The 26,153-nt window shown below is 27.6% G+C and overlaps 1 protein-coding gene across 2 annotated transcripts; it reads left to right on the top strand.

Annotated features, from left to right (window-relative positions):
* Positions 1 to 2,034: 2,034 nt before the first annotated feature.
* LOC100207927 (plasmolipin) lies at positions 2,035 to 24,157 on the top strand. Of its 2 annotated transcripts, XM_065820548.1 has the most exons (6): positions 2,109 to 2,186; positions 4,254 to 4,323; positions 4,454 to 4,568; positions 4,862 to 5,050; positions 22,730 to 22,834; positions 23,877 to 24,157. In XM_065820548.1, exons 1-6 carry the CDS (start codon positions 2,153 to 2,155, stop codon positions 23,946 to 23,948), a joined length of 585 nt encoding a protein of 194 aa, XP_065676620.1. In that variant the 5' UTR covers positions 2,109 to 2,152; the 3' UTR covers positions 23,949 to 24,157. The 2 variants fall into 2 exon arrangements, with proteins under 2 accessions (XP_065676621.1, XP_065676620.1); XM_065820549.1 differs by lacking the exon at positions 4,254 to 4,323 and having other exon boundaries at positions 2,035 to 2,186.
* The last annotated feature ends 1,996 nt before the right edge of the window (positions 24,158 to 26,153 follow it).

Raw genomic sequence — 26,153 nt, 5'->3', positions numbered from 1 at the left:
GAGAATAAAGAAGAAACTATCTGGTAAAACTGCAAAAACCAATAAAAAGCATTTAATTGCTTTGAATGATATGTAGTCAATTTCGCACTGGACAATCTTTTAAGTAAAATGAGAAACTAATAGTAAAATGAGAGCAAGATTTAGAGTATATAAAGAAGAATGTAACAAGTTTTCTTTTCTTTTGTTTCTAAAAATATCTCTAACAGATAAAGAACTTCTTTTAAAAGCTTAGAATCTTGCTGAACTCTACCAGCAGACTTGAATAAGATGAATTTTTTGAAAAAGCATTTTTTTTCCGTTAGAAGAAACATTTTAGCGAACAAAAAATCTGTTGAACTTATAAATGAAATTTATGCAAATAGATTCCATTCAATATTGCCCTAAATGTGTGTTTTACTTTGAAACTTTCTTTCATTGCCTGTTGCAACCACCTTAGTGAAAATATCTTTCAGCAATCTTGGTAATGACTATCTTCGTTCAACAATGGACCAGAAGCAATTGTCCTACTCGATTATTTTTTCCATTGAATCAGATTGCCTTATAAAGAGGTTATTTATATGGACACACACACATATATATATATATATATATATATATATATATATATATATATATATATATATATATATATATATATATATATATATATATATATATATATATATATATATATATATTTAATAAAAAATAAAATCTTTTTTGTTTCAAAAACCCACAATGATTTGGACCTTACGTACTAACTTACGTAGATTTAATTATTTTAATGTTGTTTTTATTATGTTGAATTTTTCATATTTTTTTATTAAAATTTTCGAATAAAATATAAATAAATTCACTGTTCAAATCTTGAACAATAATTAAATTTTAAATTGTTGAATAGCATTAGATCAAATAGATGACAATCAAGTCGTTAAAGTGATTAATTAAGTGACAATCAAGTCGTTAAGTGAAACTGCTGTAATCTATTTGTTGAGTGACACTTCTAAAGTGTTTCTTAATGCCCTGTTCTCTTTTTTTGTTTTTGCTTTTTTGTTGTATTTTTATACGTTTCTTAACAATGTTTTCAGAATCTCAATTTACTAGATTCTTAAAGGATTGCTTTGCAACTTGAGCATTTTTTGATACCACAATTATGACCCGTTTTACGGGTCCTGACAATAAATAATATGTAATTAAATATTGAACTAGTAAAATACATTTTCAACTTAAATTGAAATAAACGTTTATTTAGTTAATTATAATTACGTAGTTAAAAATAATTACGTAGTTAATTAAATGTTGGTTGCACGTTATCCTTTAAATAAACTTCAACTGACATCGGCAATAATAAAAAAATTACTATTATCTTGAAAAGAATACTTTATTTCATAAAGAATAGTTATTTCATTTATGTCGATTCTTTATTGCGAAAAGAAGAAATAGCAGCTATATATAGAATAATGTATTGTACTGACGGTGGGTTACGACGGATGTCTTCGTAGTAAATCATAATGAATATTGCATTACAAGCAACATGTTCTGTATTTTCAGGGGCGATTCTAAAAATAAAATGAGGGGGAGGGAGGCAATACTTATAAACAGCCGACTGCTTTCTAGAAAAAAAAAAAATCCTCAAAACTAATAATATTTTGACTAAAAGGTATCAAACGACGACTAATTGGCATTTATTCCTGAAAAAACCGAATATAAGTTAAAAAAACTTTATTAAGTAGATTTCCTTTTATGGGGTGTCGCACGCCCGTAAAACTGTCTCTGTGTATTTTTATATTTCCGAACTATATTTTGTCTACCGGGATAAAAACATTTTCAAATTTATAACCATAACCAGGTGAGCGCACGTCAATTTCATGCGGTGTTCTTATATTGCATTGGTATACCGTTTTTGTATCGATACCGGTTTTTTAAATGACTTATTAAAGCTAATTGAGTTTTGAGAATAATTTCTAAAAAAGCCTGAGATTCCTGCAGATCTTATGCATTTCTTGAAAAATTGAAAAATGTAAATCTGAATATAAATCTAATAAATAAATTAATAATAGAATTAATAATAAATAACTAGCGTATATATTTAAGTTTGAAAGGATTTAAAACTTGGCAAATATTTTGATAAATAGTTTGAACTTATTATACAAAGCTAGATTTATAAAGATGAATGGTTATCAGCTATTTAAGTTACATCAAAAACTGTAAGTTTTTAAATATTTTTTATTGTCTATTAATATTAATTATTGTTTTTAATGTCGTTAAATTAAAATAAAGTAAAAAAATAAAATAATAATAATGTTCGATTGTGTTTTTGAACGTGTCACAAAACGTGTTAACACTTATGAGTTAACACTGACCTTTTGCACGACCTTTGATATTTTGCATAGTATTTGATATACTTTTAAATTAATCCTATAACCTATCTTCTATATCTCATTATAATTTTACGACAACCTGATTAACTTTTTAATATCTTTAATATGTTAAGTAATCTTAAAGGTATTCGTGTGGAAAAATTTAAATGTCAAAATATTACATTGTTAAATATTATTGGAAAGAGGTTGTTAATTCAATAGCGAATGATGTTATTAATACAATAGCCAAAATTTTATATAAATTTGATAATTCTACAAAAAGTAATGATCATTTAAATAATAAAATTTATTATTATTCATTAATTTAAATATTATTAAGATAATAAATTATATGGACTTCTTAAGAAATGTCACGTACTTTAAAATTTTCCGTTCGGCACTCGTTAGTTTTTATAAAACATTATTTTTGATTAACTCAGTAAAACGGCAAAATAAAAATTAGGTACTTCTGTCGCGTAAGCAATAAGGGCATGAGAGCGTAAAAATTTTTCAACGAAACTTGCATGTACTTGGAAATATGGATGTAGAAAATTAAATGAATAGGTTAGATAAATAGTTCAACATATCTTCAAAACTAATGGACTTTCAAAATAGGAGCAAAGTTTTGAATATCGAAAAAGAAAATTAAAACTTAATAAAAAAAAAATTCATTATAAGTAGCACAATAAACTTAAAATTTTTAAATTTTTAGAACTTTGACGAATTTTTAAACAACTTTTAAAGTAAAATTTAAATTAGAAAAAGTTCTAAAAAAAAACACCCACTAATACATCTTTACAATGACGTCAAAGACCTTCGAAAAACAAGCCAGAAGTTTTAACTTTAAAATCGGTACCGTAAAAATCCGATACTCACATTTCTAAATTTTATAATCATCTTAAGATTATTAAAAAATTATTATAGTTTGCATAAATTATTATAAATGGTTTTTGACGTGACATAGATCGTGACGTTAGAATAATAGGGTTCTATCTCCATTTTTTAACGTTGTGAGAATTTAACTTTCGATTTTTAATTATTTAATAATTTTACACTTGTTGTTGTTTATATTGATAAAATATATGTTTTTTATGTTATTTATGTTTTATAGTTAATCTTACATTGTTAATTTTATAATTTTTAAAATTGTTGTTTAAAAATTAATTGTTAAAAATTAATTGTTAAAAATTAATGCCAACTTTGTTAAATAGGGTTGAAATTGATAATGAAAAAACAAAAACTTACAATTTCTAAAATTATAATAATAATAAGATTATTATAATTTTAAATTCTGATATATATCAGAATTATATAATTTTGACCACAAAAATATTATTATAAGTAAATACAGAAAATACAATTTTTTTACCATAAAAATTTGGAGATAAAACCTTATAATTCTCACCTACCAATATGCTGTTTTGTCTTATAGCAATTTATATTACCTAATAAATAATAAATAGTGTATTCTAAGCAATCAATTTAACAAATTTGATATTTTGATCTTTAAATTTAAAGAATTTAACAAATTTTTATTTTTATTTTTAAAAATTTAAGAGAGTATAACAAATTTTGTTAAATTCTCTCAACAGTACAAAAGGGAGATAGAACCCTATTATTCTACCGTCACGAGATGTTGATATTGAATTCCTTTGCATAACTGTTTAAGTTAGTTTGTATTCAGTTCCGATGTTAAAAAGAAAGAAATTTGTTTCAAAATCCATAAAAGATTTGGGCGTTGGCAACATCCTTTACAAACTGCTATTATATTTACTAATATGCTGTTGAATTAACTTTTTTGTTGAAATAAAATGTTGTTATTCATTTTTCTTCTTGACCTTTATTTAAAAAACTGGGACATCTTCTGGTTGTAAATTCCCGTCTTTATAAGCATGATTTATTTTATTTGAGTAGTCTGTATAAGCATAATATGTGCAGCAAGAAGACATGCATCGAATGACAGCAGAGACACTCGCAGCATAATGTAAGCATAGCAATTGATGGTTTTATGTAAGGCAGTGATTATGTTAGCGCATAAAATAAAGTAAATATATATTCAAATAAAGATTAAATAATATCTAAAAAACTTTGCATGTATAAACTATTTATTTCAGGTCATCGCAGCCAACAAAGAAACCCAACGATAAAAAGAATGCCATAAAACTTGATATGAAACCGAACATGAGATTTGTTTGTTCTCCTCCTGGTATACTGTTGATCATAAACAAAGTAAGCATTTTTTTAAACAACACAAAATCATCTATAGAAAGACTTAAAAAATGTCTGAAAATTGGAAAGTTTTTTCAAAAATAGTAAGTTTTTACGTTTTGAACTTGAATAAAATGAAAAACCGTGGACACAAAATTTGTTCTCAAAAATTAAAATTGCTAAAAAAATTTTGTTTAAATATAACATGATTTTTTTTAACCTTTTCTAGCCAAATAGTAAAAAGTTAAACTGAGAGGTATATACAACGTTTTATTTTTAAAACCACATATTTAACTTCATAATTTTTAATATAGATTTTACTTTTAATTGCATGGTTAATAATCGCACGCTGGAAAAGTCAATCAACTTTGTCAAGTCTTATATCAAATAGCGTTTCATTTTTCATGGCTACTACTGTGATACCTTGGTTAATAATCGTCGTACTTTTTTTGTTATATCTTTTTAACGTTACCACGAAAATTCCTATCAACTGGCCTCTAACAGTGAGATTTTTTTTAATATACATTTTTACTTTTTATTTTTAAACTGCATTAAAAATAAAATAAAAATAACAACTGAATTTAATAGCAGCGTTATAAAGCAAAAACAAACCAGATAAATAAAAATATACACTGGAAGGCTGAGTAACGTTTCTAAACGAATTAATTTGCATACTTTTATTCCAGTAATAAAACTTCATTTAAAAAGAAATATTTTGTATTATAAGATTTTTTAATTTAATTTTCTGATTACGTTTTATATATCATTATATTCATATAGAAAATGTAATTAGATAAAATTAGATAAAATTAGATAAATAAAAAAATGGTAATTTATAATTTTTTTTTATAAACATTTTATATGAAATATTCTTAAAATGATAGATGCTTTATAATAAAAATTCAAGACAAACAAGCTATTTACTAATTTGTAAAAATTAAATTTTACTATTAATTTCTAACACACTCACCTTTTTATTTTCTAATTTTGATTATAGCTTAATAATAAATATAATATAAAAATAACAAATATAAAAATCTAATCCTGGTCGGCGCGAGTAGGTGTTGACTCGGTAGTTGTCTTACGAGTTTTGCCGACAAAAAAAGAAATGTAAAACAGGTTTTATGCTTTATATATGCTCAATAATCTATATTAAAATGAATAAAATAGTTTGATAACTGGTTTTCAGAAAATTGTACACATGTATAGATATGTATATTAGTTCTATAAGATATGTTGGTTTTATGCAACTTTTCTATCACATTTCCCATTACGTGTAGGACTGTTGATGGGTCAGGTCTGGATTTAGACCCGTGTTAGTTGTGTCAAAACAAGAACAGATGAGTGCGTAGCATTACTGGGTCTGAGGTATTGAGTGCGTGTGTCATCATGACCGCAAACATTAAATGTGTTATTGAAGTAGTTTTTACATCTTTCAATGATGAAAATACTTAAAAATTAAAAAATTAGCCACAAAAAATACAATAATATTTTATGTGACTAGTTTTTCTTAGTGTGTACATAAATTTTTTCAGGTTGTATTAATTTTTACATATAAACAACAACAAAAAAAAGGATTTTTTGGTCTTAAGGAAATTGCGAAACATGTGGTTAACTATTTATCTTCGTACATAATGGTATCAAACAAGGATAATTTAAAACGTAATAACGTGATTGATAGGGATATCGAAAAAAAAAAATTTATTGGGACTAGCACGGAAAAGTTGCCTCTCTACATAAGTAACTTCTGTTCAAAATTTCGCCACCCTAGGAGAATGTCTTCTGTTCTGGAAAGAAACGTGAAATTTTAAAAATTTTGTAAAATCTTCAATTTTTTAAAAATGTCTCAGCACTTTGCGGTAGTGTTTTAAAGTTGCACATATGTATTGTTAACTACTATGCAAAATTTGACGCCACACGGACAATATGTTCTGTTCTGGCAAGGAGTCTGGAATTAACCAAAAATCGATAAATACACTGTTTTTTCATGACATGAAAATTTTTATTTGTATAGATACTTTTGGATATAGAAAATTAAGTTTTTTTCTAATCATTTTTCAAAATTTGGTTCTAATATTAATAATTTCATGAGACAAATATTTCGACTTAAACGCGATAACGGTAGAGTAACGTTTCAAAATTATAGTTTAAAAATTAATTTGTATTTCTTATAATATATCGAAGTAGCTATTTTGACTTTTGAGCATATATGATATTATTTTTGAGTATATATGGTATTAAAAACTATCTTAGTAGCCGATTTTCCAGGTTATCATTCTTATTAACCACTAATAAATGATTATTAATTATCAAAGGATTCAAAATCGAAAAAAAAAATCGTAGTTTCGATATTGTTTTATTATAAGATAAAAAATTAAACTATCAAATTGATAATTAAACATTGTTCTATAATTTTTTCTTTTAATATTATAAATTTTAATTTATGATTTATTATAAATTAAAAAAATAAGTTATGCTTTTTTATTTATAAGTACTTAAGTATTTTTTTTAATTTCAATTCTTTCACAAACAGGTTTTATTTAACAAATGGCTCGAACTCTGAGGAAGGCTAGTTCAAATTTCAAAATTACTTCAGATTTCAAACCAGTTGCTTCATATTCTTTTAACCGATTGGTGAAGGTCTTGATTTTATTTGGCCTTTTAGTTGTTGATTGATTTTGATTGAGAGCTTCTTGAATTTCGGCAAAATAAAAAGATGTTGATTGCGATGGCTCTCTAGCGCAATTATCTAATTTTGCTCGGAGACTGTTTTCTTTTATTGAAAATAATTGATCAAATAATTTTGCAGCAGAAACTTGGTATCTTCTTTTGAAGCGTGAAAAAGTGTGTAATTTTTATTTAAAAAAAATAATCGGATACCAACATAACGTTTTTACGATTTTCGTAACTGGAAATTAACGCCTCTGCAAATTTATAATTGATGTCAGTTTCTACAATCTTCAATTTGCTAACTAACATTTACATAACAATATTACACTTCAAAACTGTTGTATTTTGTTTTTCCTAGCGAACTGCAGTTGCAATGACTTCCAATAAATCAGACAGAGATTTAAACTAACCCAAGTCAATGTCATTTAAAATGTTAAGGCAGTTAAGTTCTTCGGGTGTCTTTTATTACACCTTCTAAGCTGCAAAAAAAAAAAAAAAAAAAATACATCTAAAAATCTTTATATCATCTCAAAAACACTGTTCCATCTTGTGTGGTTGTCATGCAGCAGTCCTTCGTCAAGTAAAGATACGTAAATTTTGAGTGTTTCTTTTAAAAATTCATATCGAAACACTGAATATTTTAAGAACTTAGTTAGTATTCGAAGTTTCACTAGAATTTTTTCGATATTTTCTTCATATTTAATGTTTTCCTACTAATAATTAATAAGTAATTCTCCATCAGTTTCCGTTTTTGCTTCAATATCCAATTCAGTTTCTTTGCGGCCCACAATTTTGTGACAATCTTTTTTAGCGTATATCTAATAAAAAAACAAACTAAAATGAACTATATAATTTTTGCAGATCTGATGCGGAAACCTAATTATGGTATCTAATTTCAGCCTTAACATATAGCCATCCGTTGTTTTAACTGCAATATCTTAACTATCTTAGCCAAGTTCTTTTAACTTTTCCATAATAAAAAATGTTCAAATGTTTCAACAGAGCAAATTACGTATTGTTTAAAAAGGTTAAATTGCCATTTCCATGATGGAAAATTCACCTATCTTAAGCAATACGTAAAGTCGTGGTGAACATTTAAATTATAGTATCTTCTATCTCTATCTCTACACCATTCGTTGCCTGTTAAACCTCAGATATTTGTTTTTAATTCATTTAAATTAAATAACTTAGCTTTAAATTAAATAAATTAGCTAATATTTATTAACACTTACCTTTTAGATAAATAAGCTTAGTATTTTTATATTTGTTTGTATTTCAAACTAAATTTTAATATTTTAAAGTTCTTTGTCAACTGTAGCGTCACATTACGTAGTTATTGAAAAAAATTTTATCCAAAAAACACTTTCATTTCAAAACAACGACTTAAAATTGTTGTAAAAGCAACGTAGAAAAAAAAATTAAGAATTTAGTTATTTTACCGGTAAAAAAAATTTTCAAAAACTTTGTCGGAGTTCCGTCAAAGTTTCTAAATTTCTCTCGAACTCCAAAACCTTAAAAAACCGAGAAAAATCCAACAAGATGGAGTTCCGAATGAAGCCTTTGTTAGTTATCGATCTTTTTTTTTTTTTTTTTTACAGGTTTTGTGCTCTGCACTCGCAGTAAGAAAAAATACATTGCAAAATCTTAAAAGTTTTTAAAACAAGCTGCATCAGACTGCCCGATTTTTGGATCACTGGTAAATTTGGCCAGGATGCTTCCAACTAAATAGAATCTTATTAAGTGCTAAATTTATGAAAGGTGGCGTCTCGGATCTGAAACAGCTAGTAACAAAAAATCCTTGTTTTCTTATATCGCAGAGCAAGCATGTGTAAAGCGCAAATGCTGTAATGCTTCAAGCGCGTGCTGAAAATAAGACGAAAGAACTCCTTTGTAGTTCTAAATTTACAGCGTCCTATTCATCGAAGCCTGATGGTAATGAATCCGCTTAAACATCAATGTTCTTGTAAGATGACAAGGCAACGGATGAGATTAAAGAACCTGATGACTTAAACTATTGTCCCGGACCATCAAATGTGAAGGAAACTTACAGCGCCTTAATAAGCCATAGCTTCTAGCGTTCTGCACAACGTTTGCCTAATTACTGAAACGGATACATCTTTAATAATTGATAAGAGCAATAAGTTTATTTAGTAATTGATAAGAGCATTTGTTAGAGAAAGGTATTGAACTATGCAAGAGCTTAAAGATCAGAGTTCAGTATCGGTAACGATCATTTAAAAGGCCTTTACTTTAAAAGCCGATGTGATAAAACATTTTCAACAGAAATAGTAGATGGTAAATACTACCAACGATAATTCGTAGAAGAACGCTTAAAAGAACCAAGATCTAGCTACGTGGATCATGTTAGACCAGCTTCTAGTTCAATTATGGCTATTATCGAAAGTGTTTATAACTATATTACAGCAGAAGTGCCAGGAGTTTTAAGCCAGATTCTTGTTTAAATAAGGTGATGGAACGATTGTAAATACTGAACTTTGCAATGGAATACTACGTCGTCTTGAACTGACTAGCGTTTGAGCAACAATGGGCTGTTTGTTAACTGCAATTTAACAAAATACCTCTTCGCCATTTGTTCGAGTCCATTAAACAAATGGTTTCACCTCCAGACCCACTTCCTACACTTGTTGCATTAGGAAATCTTTAAAGGTGTGTGAGCTGCTTCCAGTGGTAACATTTAAGTTAGTTTAGTGCACATTGCCATCAGATAATATATCCACTTTGAGTAAGGACCATAAGTATTTAAGGGGTATTGCCTTCGCCGTTAGCCCAGGCATGTGTACACCAGGTCTTGCTAGGCATGATCCAGGTCTACTAAACATGTATTGGTGGTTGATAACAGCCAATAGGATATTTGGACAATTAGGATATTAGCCAATAGGATATTAGTATGTTTCTACCACGGAACCATCAGACAACTTACGTATCATAGTAGAGTTCGCTATCAGGGTGTGTGTGCCACCTTATTTGCACAATAAAATTTAATTAAGTATTCAATTAAGGCATTTTTACTAATTCATTCACTATCCAGATACTCGGATTAGTTTTTTCCACAACGTCATTGACTTAGTGATTTCTCGGAATGCTTAATTTGCATCTCCAGAAAACATTCGTCTTGCGATTCTGACTGATATGAGAGTATATATCAGAGCCCTTGGCACTTGATGAGGCATAAAAATATGGGAATTAGGTGATACGGTTGGACAAGTTTGGATTAGAAAATTTAATATTTTTAAAATAAACTTTGAAGCAAACTGCTGCATTGAACTAATTGACTGGTCGTCCAGCAAAGTAACTACACCGCCAATACTAAATGATGTGGCAACAGAAGATTTAAAGAGTATGCTGAAAAAACCAATACCGATTGATTAGACTTTTGCAAAATTCCCATTTGTTCCGTAATTGCTGAATTTTAATTAAATATTAGGTTCCTTGCCAGAACAGAATATTTTGTCGGTGGGGCTTTTAACTAGGCACAGTAAATAACTATACATAGTTAAAACTTTAACAAAGTGCTGTGACATTTAAAATTTTTTTCACACAAACAAAAAAAATTTTAAAATTTTACAAAATTTTTAAAGTTTCACGTCCTAATCGAAACAGAAAACATCCTTTGGTTTACTATATTCACGGCACTATATTTACATTTTTGAGGGGGAAATCAAGAAGCTGATGTTAACTAAAAAAATGGCTGCGCAGGTATTATATTTTTAAAAAGCAACTCAAATCTTCATTTTTAACTTAAAGTTCTTCAATTTAAAAGTGGTAGTTGGTTTTTATTGCATGTATCTTCTAAGATAAAATAGGTATCAATCATTTAATGAAGTTTGTGTTATATTTGTTGAAGAATTGTCACAGAAATTATTCAAATAAATATACATTTATATCAATGCATATTAAATTTATCTATAACACATATTTATATTCATGTATATTTTAACGCTATGAAAAAATTTCAAGAAGTAGTATAAAGAAATCAAATAATATACAAATTTTATTAAACTATATTAACAAATGCTATACAACTGACATATTAGCAATTTTGATTTTGCCTTTTTCTTTGCCTCTTTCTAAATGTTTTTAAGTTATTATTGGGAACCAAGTCCTTCGATAGTTTCTGTTTGTTATTAACTGATACATTAACAAGAATAACGACATACATTAACAAGAAGAAAAAGTAGTACACCACCTGATAAGAGAGATAGTTATGAGTTATTTTCAAGATCAATGTTTCCAGCTTTCAAACATGCTTTGCCATTTTCGCATTAAAAGCTTTTTGACTACTTTCTTGCAACATAGTCTGCTATAGTTATTGCCACTTCTTGAATATTATAATCAAGGGATCTTTCCATAATTTCTTCACTTCGATTTTTAAACAGTTCATCAAGTATTGTCATGGAAGGATGAAAGTCTGGTAGTAGTTTTTCTTCCTAGAAGTTTAATGCTCCATAATTGAAGGGCAACATGAACGACAATTGAAGGACAACATGAACGACAATTGAAGGACAACATGAACGACAATTGAAGGACAACATGACAAAATTTTTTCTGAATTTGAAAATTCTCTTAAACTTACAAGAAATCTTCCCCCCCCCCGCCACTCATTCCCCCACTCATTTGCCAGTATTGTGAGATTATTTGCCAGTATTGTGAGATTAATCTCTCAATTGGATCAATTTGTTAACGAGCTATCATCATGTAATCATATTCATCATTCAGAAGCTCCTCAACAAGTATTGCTTGAGCATGTAAGGTATTTACATATATTGATGCAGTTTGACTTGTGAGGGTGAATGCTGGTGAAAAAGAACACTGATCGATCCAATTAGTCAGAGCATGGTAAAATATCATTTTCTTGTCTCCTAATACAATAATATTGCCAATAACATTTGGTGAAAATCTTTGTTTTGAATTAGCAATTGTCCACCAAGTGTTTTCGATTTGTATAATAACTTTTTGAAGCTGCAATTGACGTTTCATGTATAGTTGCTAATGCAAGTGGCACATCTTTTTTATTATTTCATGGATGTAATACCTCATATGTCAGCTTTCTGAGTTTACTTTTCAGTCCATTATCATTATGGTAAATCTTGAATAAATCATCCCAACAAATATATCCTGATGAACAATCAATATCATTATTTGCATTTATGGTATTTAAAGTCTGGCAAAACAATTTTTTTTCCATTCAATAAATTATTTCCAAGGTTTTTGACTAAATGCACATATCATAGAAAAAATGTCTTTTTTCCATGATTCTGTGGGTGATAATAAAATTTTTTGGTTCAGACTTGAACACTGTAACTAATGATGAGAATACATTAAAATTAGTGGAATGATTGTCTGTCACTATAACACGCTCAGTAAACCCACCACCTATTAAATTTTTAAGGTTGTCAGCTATTTTTTGGGTTTTTCCAGAGAATGTGACGTCTGGAATTGGTCGAACAATAAAAGGAATAGATTCTTTTAGTCCTATTATTATCAACATGACAATTCCTTTGTACAAGTTACCTTCTTTGTCAGCACCAACATACTCTCTTCCTTGATATTGTGCTGCTTTTTGTAATTATACTTCATCTAACATCATAATACAATCAGGAGTAATTTTTCCTTTTTCACGTAGCTGTTTTAAAGCTTTTATAGAATTGATACCTACTTGTTGAATTTTATTTAATAAAGATATTGATGGTAAAGGGAACTTTTTAAGTAGTAGTTTGTATGCCTGCAAAGATGAATATGATGTATATTGTAAAAGTAATGCACATTGAATCATCTCTACTGAGTATGGTGGCTTGCCTTGTGGCTGATAAAGCTCTTTATCTTTAACTTCATCCAAAGTAGTGTCATGATTTTCTAATGTGTAGTTTCTCATATAAAAAAGAAAATTTTCTAGCATACTAATTTTATCAAGTTTTGCATTATGTCCTTTAACAAACCAATTTCGTAATGGAAGTGGAGTTACTTTGTATTGCAAACGTACATTTAGGTCTACATCAACTATTCTTGATTCTAATATAGTTGGAAAATGTGTCTGTTCATTAAACACTATGTTATAAAATACAACACCTTCTTCAAATTGTTTAAATTAAAATCCTAGTGGTGCTACTGCTTTTAATTGTATCATTTTTCTTAAATATTTCTAACTGATCCTTTTGAAATACTCTCACTTTAGGAGGCTTCGAGAAGTTTTTAAAACTGCTAAAGATGATTTCATTTTCAAAAGTTCACAAGAAGGAACTTAAGTTACTTAGAAGGAACAGGTTTTTGTCAATTCAGGGTGCATTTATCATCTCTAACTATATATTTATCTTCAAAATGAAGTTCACATAAAACAAAATGCTTTGTTGCAGTCCAATCTGAACATTAACAAATCGTATCCAAAGTTAATTTAAGTTTTAGTCTGTTGGAAAATGAAAAGATGCAATTTGCTTGTGTTTGTTTCTTAAGCATCCCGATATACATTTTGGTGCAGCACAGTTATTGACCATTTTTAATAAAAATTCTTTAAAAGTTAGTAAATTCAAAAAAAGAATGTTTTCAAAAATATGTCTAAAACCTTCATAACCGGCCTCTTAATTTTTCCCTCAAAAATGTAAGATATATGGTCGTGAATATAGTAGGCCATGAATGGAGGTGAAATTTTTAACAAAAGTTACTAATGTAGAGAGGTAACTTTTCCGCGCTGCCTCAAAAGCTTCGTTAAAAATTTACTTTTTTCGATTGATTAAGGTCTAAAAACAAACAAACAAAATATTTTTTGCCACTCCCATGTGATGGAAACATTATCAAGTACAAAGTTTTTAGAAAAATAAACTAGAACAAAACTCGTCAATTGCTTTCAAATTATTTACAATTATTTTTAAAATATCTTACCCTTATAAATTAAAACAATTTTTTTAAATATTATTTTTAAATATAATGTTTAAATATAATGCATTAAATTTAATGTTTCTGATTTTTTTTTGTTTATTTTAATTTTAGATAAGTTGTTAGTATTAAGAATTTTAAATAGATGTTATAAACCATTGCTATATTTTTGTGTTAATGTCCGGCCGACCTTTATTCAAATAAAATAGTTTTATCTTGTTTGATTCGTCCACTATAATTATCAAAAGTTTGGTATTTTAATTTTTTGGCAGCTTTTCTCAACTCAACTGTGGAGGGAAAAACCTGAAGAAAACTTGTTATAATACAAATACTAAAAAACGACTAATGAGAAACTGTTTAATTTAAATAAGTTTTACAATAATTAAGAATTATAGTTAAGAAAATAATTTTATTCTTTCTTAACCTTCTTAACTATGACAAACAAAAGGTTAGGGACTATTAATACTTTACGTGCTTATTCACACGCTTCAAAATGTGATTGTAACATTTAAAAAAATAAAATATTTGCATTTTTAATTGAAAAAAAATGTGATTTTAAAACTCATTTTGAATTGAAAACAAAAGCATGCTTCAAAAAACAACTACTACGTTTCAAAAATCTTTATAAATCACACTGTGAAAAGTTTTAATTACGCGTGCACATCTAATTTAATTAATTTATAATTACAATTAACTTTATAAATCACACTGTGAAAAGTTTTAATTACGCGTGTACATCTAATTTAATTCAAGTGGGTTTCTTTTGGTACGCTCAGTAAAATATATATTGCAACCACTTATCTCAAAGTATAATTATATTTTAAGATAATTGGTTACAACATTGTGCATAACTACCTGAAATACGTTTAAAAGGTTTCTTTAAAAAAATCTCAGTGTATATATCTTCAGAGTTCAAGATATGGGCCCTATTCTATAAAACTTTTACAATATCGTAAACTGTACAATGTAATGACGCGGAAAATAGTGTAACTACACTAAAAATTGTGTAGTTACATAGTAAAATTTATCGCGTCCTATAAAACAATGACATTTTTATGTAATAGGCGTTTTTTTGTAAAATCTTAAAATAGATCTCGCAAAAAGCAATTTGAAATGGCGCGCTAATTTAATTTTGAAAAGAAACTTTAAAACGAGATACCGCCTTAATGACACTTATAAATTGAAAAAAGAAACTTCTAAAAAATGAATGACCTATTTTCATAACTAATTTTCAAACAAATTTACATTGATTACATGATTGAATGATAATACCATTTGAATATTTTGGTTTTTTCTGCAAGTTTATTTTTAAATTCTTAAATAATTTTAAAACTATATTTTTATTTACCCTACAGATTAATAAGAAAAAAACCTTAGGATAAACAATAATAATACAATGGCAGCGTCAGGCGCTCCCGGAACAAAATTAAAATTAGTGGATGGAATGAATGGTATGCTGTTCTGATTCTTCGGATTTTGTATGCTTGGAACATACAATTATATGCTTTTGGATTTTGTATGCTTGGAACATACAATTATACTTACTTTCAGACCTGTTGAGAAAAAGGATAGCTACTGAGTAATTTACTTTGATGTATCATTTTTTTATTATAATTATTACTTTTAAATTTTAAAATATATCTTGGTTTTAATTATGGCTTGACTTCCTTTTTGCATAAATTCTTCCTTTTTGAATAATTTTAAAAATAGTTTTAAAAAACCAAAAGCATAATTTATCAACCTTGTAATTTTTTAAAAAGGAGATTGTTTTCTCTACAATAATTACATGAAAACAAAACAAAAAAATTAAAAGAAAACTAATACTTTTATGTAAATGCTAACAAAAGAACAGAAAACTGTTATGGCTAGTTTCATTTTCCAAAACAAAGAGAAAATGATTGGTTCTCTCTATCCGAATTGTAGCAATCAAGATCGAAAAGATAAATGGTAAGACTTCTTGTAGCTCATGGTCTTTCCTTTACTGATACTGTTGAACATATTCGGACAACTGAGTGGGAAAACCTGAGGAGATCAACCGTGGATAAGTTCAAGAAACTTAAGAAATCTGGTGCTGAAGATAGCCAACTTTCTGACTATGAATACACTGTGATAGACATCATCGGAAAAGAATCAGCGCATATTCTCCCAGTCAAAGTTGATGACATTAGAGTTGGAAAGAAGGTTTCAACGAATAAACTCACCGGAGATACCAATCTAAATGAAGACAATACTTCAAATGACTTTTTAGGCATCCCAGACTCGGTTAGTTTTGCATTGCTATTAGAAAATTAATTTTCGCATAAGATTATTAGAGAATTTAAAAACTTTATTTTAATTAGTTAAAACTGTTATTGATAAAAATATTCTAAATAAAAATTACATTGATGTTTAAATTATGTAGTAGATGTGCTGTGGTTGATAATTGCAATCTGTGTAAAATAAAATTTGTAGTGCTTTCATTTAAATTTTAAACAAATTCTCTAATTTATAGTTATCTCAATAGGGCAAGAATCAAATACATCAAGCTCTTACATTGTAACTTTGTGATGGATACTATCATAAGCAAGCAAAATTAATTCATTTGAAGTTTTAAAGGCCATGAAACATTAAAGCCTCCATTTTTTGTTACACCTATCAGTAAAATTTTCTACAAAACGATCGACATCATCACTTACACAACTAACATCTTTTCGGATAATGAGTACGGTGCATTAAAGAAAACTAAGACAAAGTAGGAGCATGCTAAAAGAAGAGACTGAGTACAGGGCTAAACGCCATCTGATGGAAAAAACTCGATTTAAGGCCGAAATGAAAAAAATTATTCTTGAGCAACAACTTCTTCAGGCTTAGATCCAGTCTGTATGTTAAAACATCCGAGCCAAATAATCTTTGTCAGTCAGAACCATAACTAAATTACAATTATTTTTTAAAAAAATTCCAAGTATTCTTTTTTTGAAAGTTTAACTGTCGCGGCAAAATTGCTTGAAAGTTTTTTATATTTTATTATAAAATTCTATGTGTTAACTTAACATTAAATAAATCTGCAAATTTTCAGAGCTGCTAATGAGTTGACGGTTGGAGAACATTTTACATTTATTTCAATATAAGTTACTATCATTAGTGTCAGGTAAAAAATTAAGCAAATGTCAACATCCCGTAATTCCGGCATATCTTATTTATCTAAACAGTACAATATAAGTAAATACAAAATTTTTTATTCAATTCAAGCAAACTATACAAAATTTATTTGAACAAAGCAGAATATAATAAACTAGAAAAAAACACAAAGTTTTAGTTTCACTGAAATTTTTTTAAATTTACATTAGTTAAACAACTGCAAAATTTGATCGCGGCGAGCACCTGTTTGAACTTCATCTTTAGTGTCGTCTCTAACTTGAAAGGACAAGGCTGTGGAAGGTATTACTGGAAGATTTTCTACCTTATCTCCCAGTTTAATGCACATGTTGTGAATCATACAAGCACATACGATTAGTTTTGCCGCATTTTCCACTTTACGAAATCGAATTGGAATTTGTAGAGAGGAAAACCTGTGTTTCAAAATCCCAAAACATCGCTTGATCACATTTCTGGTTTTTTGATGTGCATCATTGAACCGACACTGTCTGGTTGTCACTGTAAGATGTGATAAGCCAAATATTACAGGGATAGTCTTGATCACCTAAGATAACTGCTCCTGGAAGAGTTTGCTCACCTCGAACTTCAAAAGCGTCCCAAAGTGTTGATTCACGTAACACCTAAAATGTTTGAAAAAGCAATCAAAATTTTTTAGACTAGCTAGTTATTATTGTACTAAATATTCTAAAGGTGAAGAGGCAGGGCAGATTATATAATATATTTGCAGAGTATACATTTGTTTCTTAAGTTTTAATACTTTTTAAAACAAAATATTTTTTGATATTTTGACAGACCGGATTTAGATAAGAAAGTCTTAATATAACTTAATATGCTACACTAGTTTTTAACTTGGATGTTTATTTTTTAAAACATTTATTTAGATGTTATTTAGATAATTGCTGAATTAGCTCATTTGTATAATTCAAAGATGCTCTTTTCCCAATAGTATTTAAAATAGTTTAAAAATTCTATTATTACAAATTCTATTATTACACTCCTAGCTCAAATTCTATTATTACAAATTTAGTAAAATTAAAACCTACCCTAGAATCATGCCATCGTCCTGGGCCATAAGCATAAACGTAATAAATAAACAAATCTGGGCCACAAACACAAAGAATATTAAAGGAATGGAACTGGTGGTGATTAAAGAAAGCACCTTCATCTTTTGATGGAGGGATGATTAGTATGTGACAACCGTCAATGCAACCACTTAGAATCTGTGCCACAGTGTAGAACTTACTAGGTAGGCTGTAATTTTTAAACTATTTTAAATACTATTGGGAAAAGAGCATATTTGAATTATACAAATGAGGAATATTTTCAACCACACAAAAACCTACCTGGTTAAAACACTAGTCTTACAGAAACTAAAAACAAAATTAAAATTGTTGGAATGTTTGCAGCCTTTCCAGAAATAATAGATTAAATTTATATAAGCACCTTGCAACTTACTTATTCAGTATAAAAATTTAAACCGGTAAAGTCAAGTCATCATTAAAAAATAATAAAATACACCAAGAAAACGTAGAAATATTTTAATTTGATCTCGTGTGTACAACTTTTTGTTTCTCTGAGTTGGATGATGCAGGTCATCTTTGAGCATTTCTTAAAGGCTATCCAAAACTAAAACAGGGACTTGGTACCGCTCATGAAAGACAGATTCAGAGATATTCTCTTAAAACTGGCGTTCTTTAAACTATTTTATGTTTATATATATATATATATATATATATATATATATATATATATATATATATATATATATATATTATATCATTGCATTTTTACTAAAGAACTAAAATTTGTAATTAACAATTTGAAATCTAAGAACATACCGTTAAGAAAATACTGTTGGTTTTTACCGGTCGAGGTGGTCTGTCAGTAACAGTATCTTTTTTGAAAATCTAAGAGATCTTTAAGATCTGACTCTGACTCAGAACTGTTCATTTTACAGGGCAAATAAAAAAAAACTTTGTGTATTTCACAACAAAAATTTGTTTTATACTGTCATTTTTGATTGTAGTTACTGATAAATTTACTTTTAAATTTAAAAAAAAGCTCGGGTTTAATTATAGCTTTACTTCCTTGTAGTATAAATTCTTGACAACTTTGAATAATTTTTAATACAATTCTGAAAAACCCAAAGCAGAATTTAATAACCTTACACAATACAAAAAATTTTTGTATTGTGTAAGGTTATTAAATTTTTGTATTATAATTTGTATTACTTTGAAGTGCACTCTGAAGTTACTCTAACAAAAAAGACAAATAATTACAAAATGTGTTTTTGTTTGTCTAAGCATCTCTCTTAAGTATTTCTATTAACAAAGACTAAAGAAACAAAGGACTCGAAATTCTGCATATTAAAGAATTTCTGAGATGTTTCAAATTTAAAAAAATATGTGTGTATGTATTCTTAGCAACTCTCTTACTTAGAGACTTAGCAAAATGTTTAATGTTGTTTGCAGTTGAAGAAAAACCTTTTGTTTTTAAAATAGATTTATAGATCGCGAAAAATCCCAACAAGTAAACCAAATAAAAAATATAAACTATTTTCAGTACTTTACTTATTTTCAATATCTTCGATATATTTTTACATTTGTAACTTGATAAAACTCAATATAAGTTACAATTTTACACACCTCTCGGAAAGTGTAAATCTGAAGTTTACATAATTGTAAAATTGTAGACAAAAAATTGCCGTACATTTTTTATAGGACTGTGTAATTTTACAATGTCTACAATGTAGCTACATTGTAAAAATTTACATTGTAAATTCGCTTTATAGAATAGGGCCATGGATTTATTATTATATTATGGTTTTATTAAAATTTTTGTAAGCTATAACTACCTGGTCGCCCTGACAAGCTTTTGAATAGCATTTTTAAAAATTTTATAGCGAAAACAAGTCCCATTCCGCTGGACGACCATAACGTTACACAACTTGTATAATACAAGTTATATAAAAACAATATAATCGTCATCATTTTGCTTTTTGATTAAACAAAAATGCTTCCAGTTAGGCAACCTTCCGTATTTATGTAATTTTATTTGTCGTAACGTTGTAATTTATGCGTACTGTTGCTCAGCAAAAAAACTGAACATTTTGATTTTTACTTTAAATGTATAACTTATAATTAGTTTGTTAGACTGCATTAGGTTGCAGGTTATTAGACGTTAATATAACTCAAAAATAAATTAGTTGTTGAAGTCACTCTATATAGCAAACTGAGCAAAATCTGAGTTTCAGTGAGAAACTTGAGATTGAATTAAAAAAAAGCACAATCACTTTGTAAAATAAGAAACTGAGCGTTTACTAATTTTTTATAGCAGCAAGAGGAATTGATTTTTTATTGCTCACCCAAAACTACTCTCACCCCTATCCGGTCGTTATAAATAAAACACATTTTTATATATTTTACACAAAATTATTATACAGCTCACGATTGGATGCCATATTGAGATTAAGTTGCCGCGTTTGTAAACAAATGTGTTAACAAAATTTTTGTATTTGTGAAATGGATAGCAAAGCATTGAATCAACTTTTATCCAAAGAACAATAGTCAGTAAGAAAAATAAATACATTTGACAGAAAAGTTTTTAGCGTGAGTCAGACAGAATTATAACTGGGTTGGAAACAATGGCCCATAAAAAAACGTTAATTTCTAATGAGATAAAGACTTTACATAATACAATGTTCTTCAAAATATAAGAAGCCAAATAAAAATTTCTTTAGTTTTAACTTTAATTACTCAATACAGAGATTTTTTAAAAACAGTATTTTAAACAGAATCAAAATGATAGTATTTCATCAAAGATAAAGGTTTGTATATTTGTAATACTTGAAAATGAATGAACATGCTGTTCTGCATTTATTAGTATTTAAATATAAAAATGTGATCCTTCCAAAAAGTTAGCAACTTTTTATAACTAATATATATATATATATATATATATATATATATATATATATATATATATATATATATATATATATATATATATATATATATATATATATATATATTAATATTTCCGCTATTTCCGTAAACTTTTATATTTTATAAAAAAGCTATAAGTTTTCAATCCGATTTAGATCAAGTCGATGAGCTGGTCTCTCCATTACTTTAATTTGTTTTGTTTCAAACAATTTTTTAATGAGTTTTAGACGTTTCGGCTTAATGACTTGTTGAAACACCAATGCAAGAGACATATTATTATCAGCATGATAAATCTTTACTTCAAGAATATCACGAATGACATATTTGGTCTTTAATACTATTTGTTCGATGGGTAGGTTTTCTAAAACCGGAAAAGTAAAAGATTGCACTTTTTCCAAGCTTAACCATTCCTCTTGTTTATTTAAGATCCAAGCGTTTAACTTTAGGCAAAGTACCTTCAAATTTCAGAAATGTTTGTGTTGTACTTTGATTCATCGTTCAAAAATACTCTTTTCCAATAATTAAAAATCAATTGTCTAAGCAAGTTTATTATATTTTTTTGACTATTTACTGCTCAATCAGCAAATGATATTCGGACACTGAATGTTTCAGTTAAATAATTTTGTTAATGCTGTCATAAGTATTTTTTGACGTTAAAATAATTTTTCTGTCAATGAAACAAAAATTTGCAATTTATGCAAAATTTGGTCTTATTTTTCGTTTCTGAAGGATTTCCTTTTTTATAAATCAATTGATTAATCGAACTACATTAACTTGGTAATGCGTAACGAGTTGTAACTTCTTTTTATTTGACTCCTTCCTCATAATCTTTGAAAATAAGTTCTCATGTTTTTTTTGCTTATTTCCGGTTTTTATAATAGACCAATACCAAAAATTGATTGTAACAAAATAGCCCTTAATATTAAAAAGTTCACTTACTAAAACAGCGCAAAACCGTGGTATCAATTCAATATCTTTTTTTATAATAAAACACGGAAAAACCGAACACTTTATTGTTTTATTAGTAACTATAAAAAAGGTACTAATGTTTTGAAAAGCCTCATTTTTACATTAAAATATCGATACATACCAACCTCGTTCATTTTTAGGTAACCGTATTATATGAATCTTTTGCTTTTGTAATACTATTGTAATACTAACAGTTCGTTTAAAGAGTATTTTTTATTTTTTTGACTTAAAAAAAAAGTTTTATTCAGTAATTGAAATTAAAGAAAATAGAAAAAAAGTTGAAAAAATTGGTTGCTAATTAGTTTTGACAGTGAGTGCAGTAAACATTAGGAGACCCAAAATATACTTTCAAAATACACTTCCGACACTATGCTGCCACTATTACGTGTAATATTGAGCTTTATAAAAACGCCACACAAAATTTTTGAGCTAAAATTACATAAGATTTAGGTGAGATTAAGTATTTTTTATTCGGTTGTGTTATTAACAGTCATCAAAATTAATATATAATCTGTATTTGAGTTATGTAAACGTCAGCTGATTAACTGGTAACTTAAAATGGCATTTGTTTTAAAGCTTTTAGTTCATTGCATCTTCTGGGTCATTCTTATAATGATATCTTCAATAATTATCGCCATCAATGCAAGAAAACATCATGAACCTGGATTAGCAGCATCGTCGGTAAAAATGCTTTTTTTTGAACAAAAATTATTTTAACATAAATGTTATTTATTTTTCTGTATTCAAAGTATTTTTAACTGCTTGTTGAACTATTTAAACACAATTTTAAGGACAAACATTTAGTTAAGTTTTAAAAATTATTTTAAAACAATTTTAAAGTAATTTAGTTTAATATTTTAAAATTTGCTTTTGATCTTTAGAACTTTTTTAGAGATACTTGTATAATCAAGACATTGTTTAGCGAAAGCACCAGTGCTAAACAAGCGTCCTTAAATTATCCTGAATTAAATCTTACAATTCTGGCACAAAAAATATTTGTAATCTGTTTCAAATTACTAAATACAAAAATTATACTATTGTAAAATTTTTGTATTTAAAAAACTAATCAATTTTTTATATAATTATCTGGAGATTAGAAACTTAATTATTTTAAAATATTTGATTTCCTAAATGAATGAAACCACCACTTTTTAAAATAAAATTTGTTTTTTGCACAAAATTTTGGTTTAAGAAGCTTTTCTTTTAATAGCTTTATCTTTTAAGACGTTTCGGCTTTCGTTAATCATTGTAATTTATAAAAATGAACGTATTATATAAACGTTCATGCAAATATAAAAACTTTTACCTATGTATGTATAGAATGTATCTTGAAATGTAAAAAAAAGTATGCTTTTTAGAGGCAAAACGCACATATTCAGGTAATAGAGAAAGTTTTTAAAGACTGCTCTCCGTGTTCTTAAAACAATTGAACTTTTTCGTTATTTGTTGTTACTTTTAGCTGTTTTATAGCTATTTGTAAACAATTTAAACGGTGAATTCAGCATAGGACGTAAGGAGGTAGGGGGTCTGGTCCTTATTTCTTATCCCTATCATTTTGTCTGTTTTTTTCTCTTTTTGTTTTAAGTAAAATCCAATTTGTTTTAATGTTCCTTATATTTTTTATAATACAAAATAATGATAACAATATGTCGTGGTCATTTTACCTTATATAAAATCTCAAAACCTCAAAACCAGTGTAAAATTGAAAATCTGTTTTTTTAAGGCTTTTGGATTCATATCTTGTCTTGGTTTATCAATTGAGGGAATCTTCCATTTCACGGAATATAGAAGTTAAAGATTAACGTTTAATTCGATAATATAAAAATTTAATACCACTTAAAGTATTTATGGAAAAATATCAAAACACACATATCCTTTTTGTTATATATTTTGTATGTAAAATTTATTGTTTTATTTTTGCTTAAGTCTTCTTTATTTACGTTTTGTTTACAATAGTTTTGTTAAAAATTGCATTTGAAATTAAATTAGAAATTACAACTAAAATTTCGTCTTCAATAAAAATTATACTGTGTTTTTTCACCCGTAATAAAATTATGTTATTCCATTCGAAATAATATAGTGTTACTCCAGCCGGAACAAACTGTGTTATTTTGTCCAAAATAATATTATGCTCTTCCTTATTAATAATATGAAAATATGATAAAGCAAGTTTGATGAAAATTCATTATTGCATCAAGCAGAAATGGTTAATGAGTATTGAGTATAACAAAAACGTGACGGGGCCACCCAAATTATAAATTCTTTTAATGGCTGCAAATTAAAAAAAGCAAAGGTAAACTGTTTGGATTGAGTAAGCCAACAAGTTCATCAAGGCATATGTAAGAAATGCAGGTGTTGCATTAAAAAAGTTGAAAGAATGGAGAAGAATGGTAAACAAACCAGCAATAATAAGTCTACACAAGGCTTTTCTCCAGAAGAACACTGAGGAATACCTAGGGCCGTTCCAAATTGTGGTGTTTCACAGAAAAAGGTAATGTTTAACACGATTGGCAATAATGGGGTCCGTGTGTTGAGAATATGTGTGCGCAAAGTTTATGGCAAACTGAGATGATTTAAGGACAATCGAGTTTAAGAAATACCAAAAAAGTTAGTCCGGAGAATAATGTTTTCAATTTTGTGGACAAGTGGTGGGTCAATACCAGTGTGTGGTTGATTGCAAGTTGTTTGTTTTAAAAAGAAGAGTTATTTGTTTAACAAAGAGTTGCGACAATAAAGTTTGTGATGAAAATGTGCTCTTTAAAAAGTCCTAAGTTGCAAGCCTGTATTGTATTGGGCTGTGCATGGCTAAGAGAAAAAGTTGTCGTTGGATGCAAATTTATACCGATGGGCGCCGTTATTTAAATTTGGAAGGTATGACTTTCATATAAACATGGCAGAGTTAGACGCAGCAATGCAAATAATTAATATGACTTTGGTGTGGGAACTGGAGAAAGTGACATTTTTAAAGACTTTGTAACAGAGTTCCACTTAATTTCTGACGCACTACCTGATGAATCAAGATTGAAGTCGAAAGCGAAAGTTGAATTGTTGATTCGGAGAAGAATAAGGTTGTAACAATTATAAAAGAACGCGATATTAAAGTTGACGTAAAAAAAAGTTTACTTCTTAAAATCTAGGTAAAAAAACTATGTAAAAAAAGGTTACTACTACTACTACTACTACTACTACTACTACTACTACTACTACTACTACTACTACTACTACTACTACTACTACTACTACTACTACTACTACTACTACTACTACTACTACTAATACTACTACTACTACTACTACTACTACTACTAATACTACTACTACTACTACTACTACTACTACTACTACTACTACTACTACTACTACTACTACTACTACTACTACTACTACAAATACTAAGCTATAGCTATGAAAGAAACTTATGAAAACATAAAATTACTACTTGACACAATTTTAAAATAACAAGTTCTGTACTTAATTTTAGAATATGAGCATATGGGTTAACATGTTAAAGTTAGGTACAGTAAATATTCTTTCAAAAACTGTAACTATTAAAACATCTTTGCACTTCAGAAATTCAACAGGTTTATACTAAATTCTACTGTTTTTTTAAGCGAAGGGGGCAAGTGAGACAAAAAAGCCTAATTTTTGGATAAAAAGAATTTTATAAATATATATATATATATATATATATATATATATATATATATATATATATATATATATATATATATATATATATATATATAATATATATATATATATATATATATATATATATATATATTAGTAGAAAATCACTTAACAAAATTTTTTTCCATTTAACACTGTGTTTCATCAACAAAGATTCATCAGAAATCGATTTCTGATGAATCTTTGTTGATGAAACACAGTGTTAAATGGAAAAAATTTTTGTTAAGTGATTTTCTACTAATATATAATTGCTCTGTTCTTTTAAGAACATTGTGTAGAATACTTTTTAAAGTTGTTTAAATATATATAT

The sequence above is a fragment of the Hydra vulgaris genome, chromosome 15, assembly GCF_038396675.1.
Source record: "Hydra vulgaris chromosome 15, alternate assembly HydraT2T_AEP".
Lineage (NCBI taxonomy): Eukaryota > Metazoa > Cnidaria > Hydrozoa > Anthoathecata > Hydridae > Hydra > Hydra vulgaris.
The sequence above is the reverse complement of the archived record's forward strand: the minus strand, read 5'-3'. Positions and strand labels throughout refer to the sequence as shown.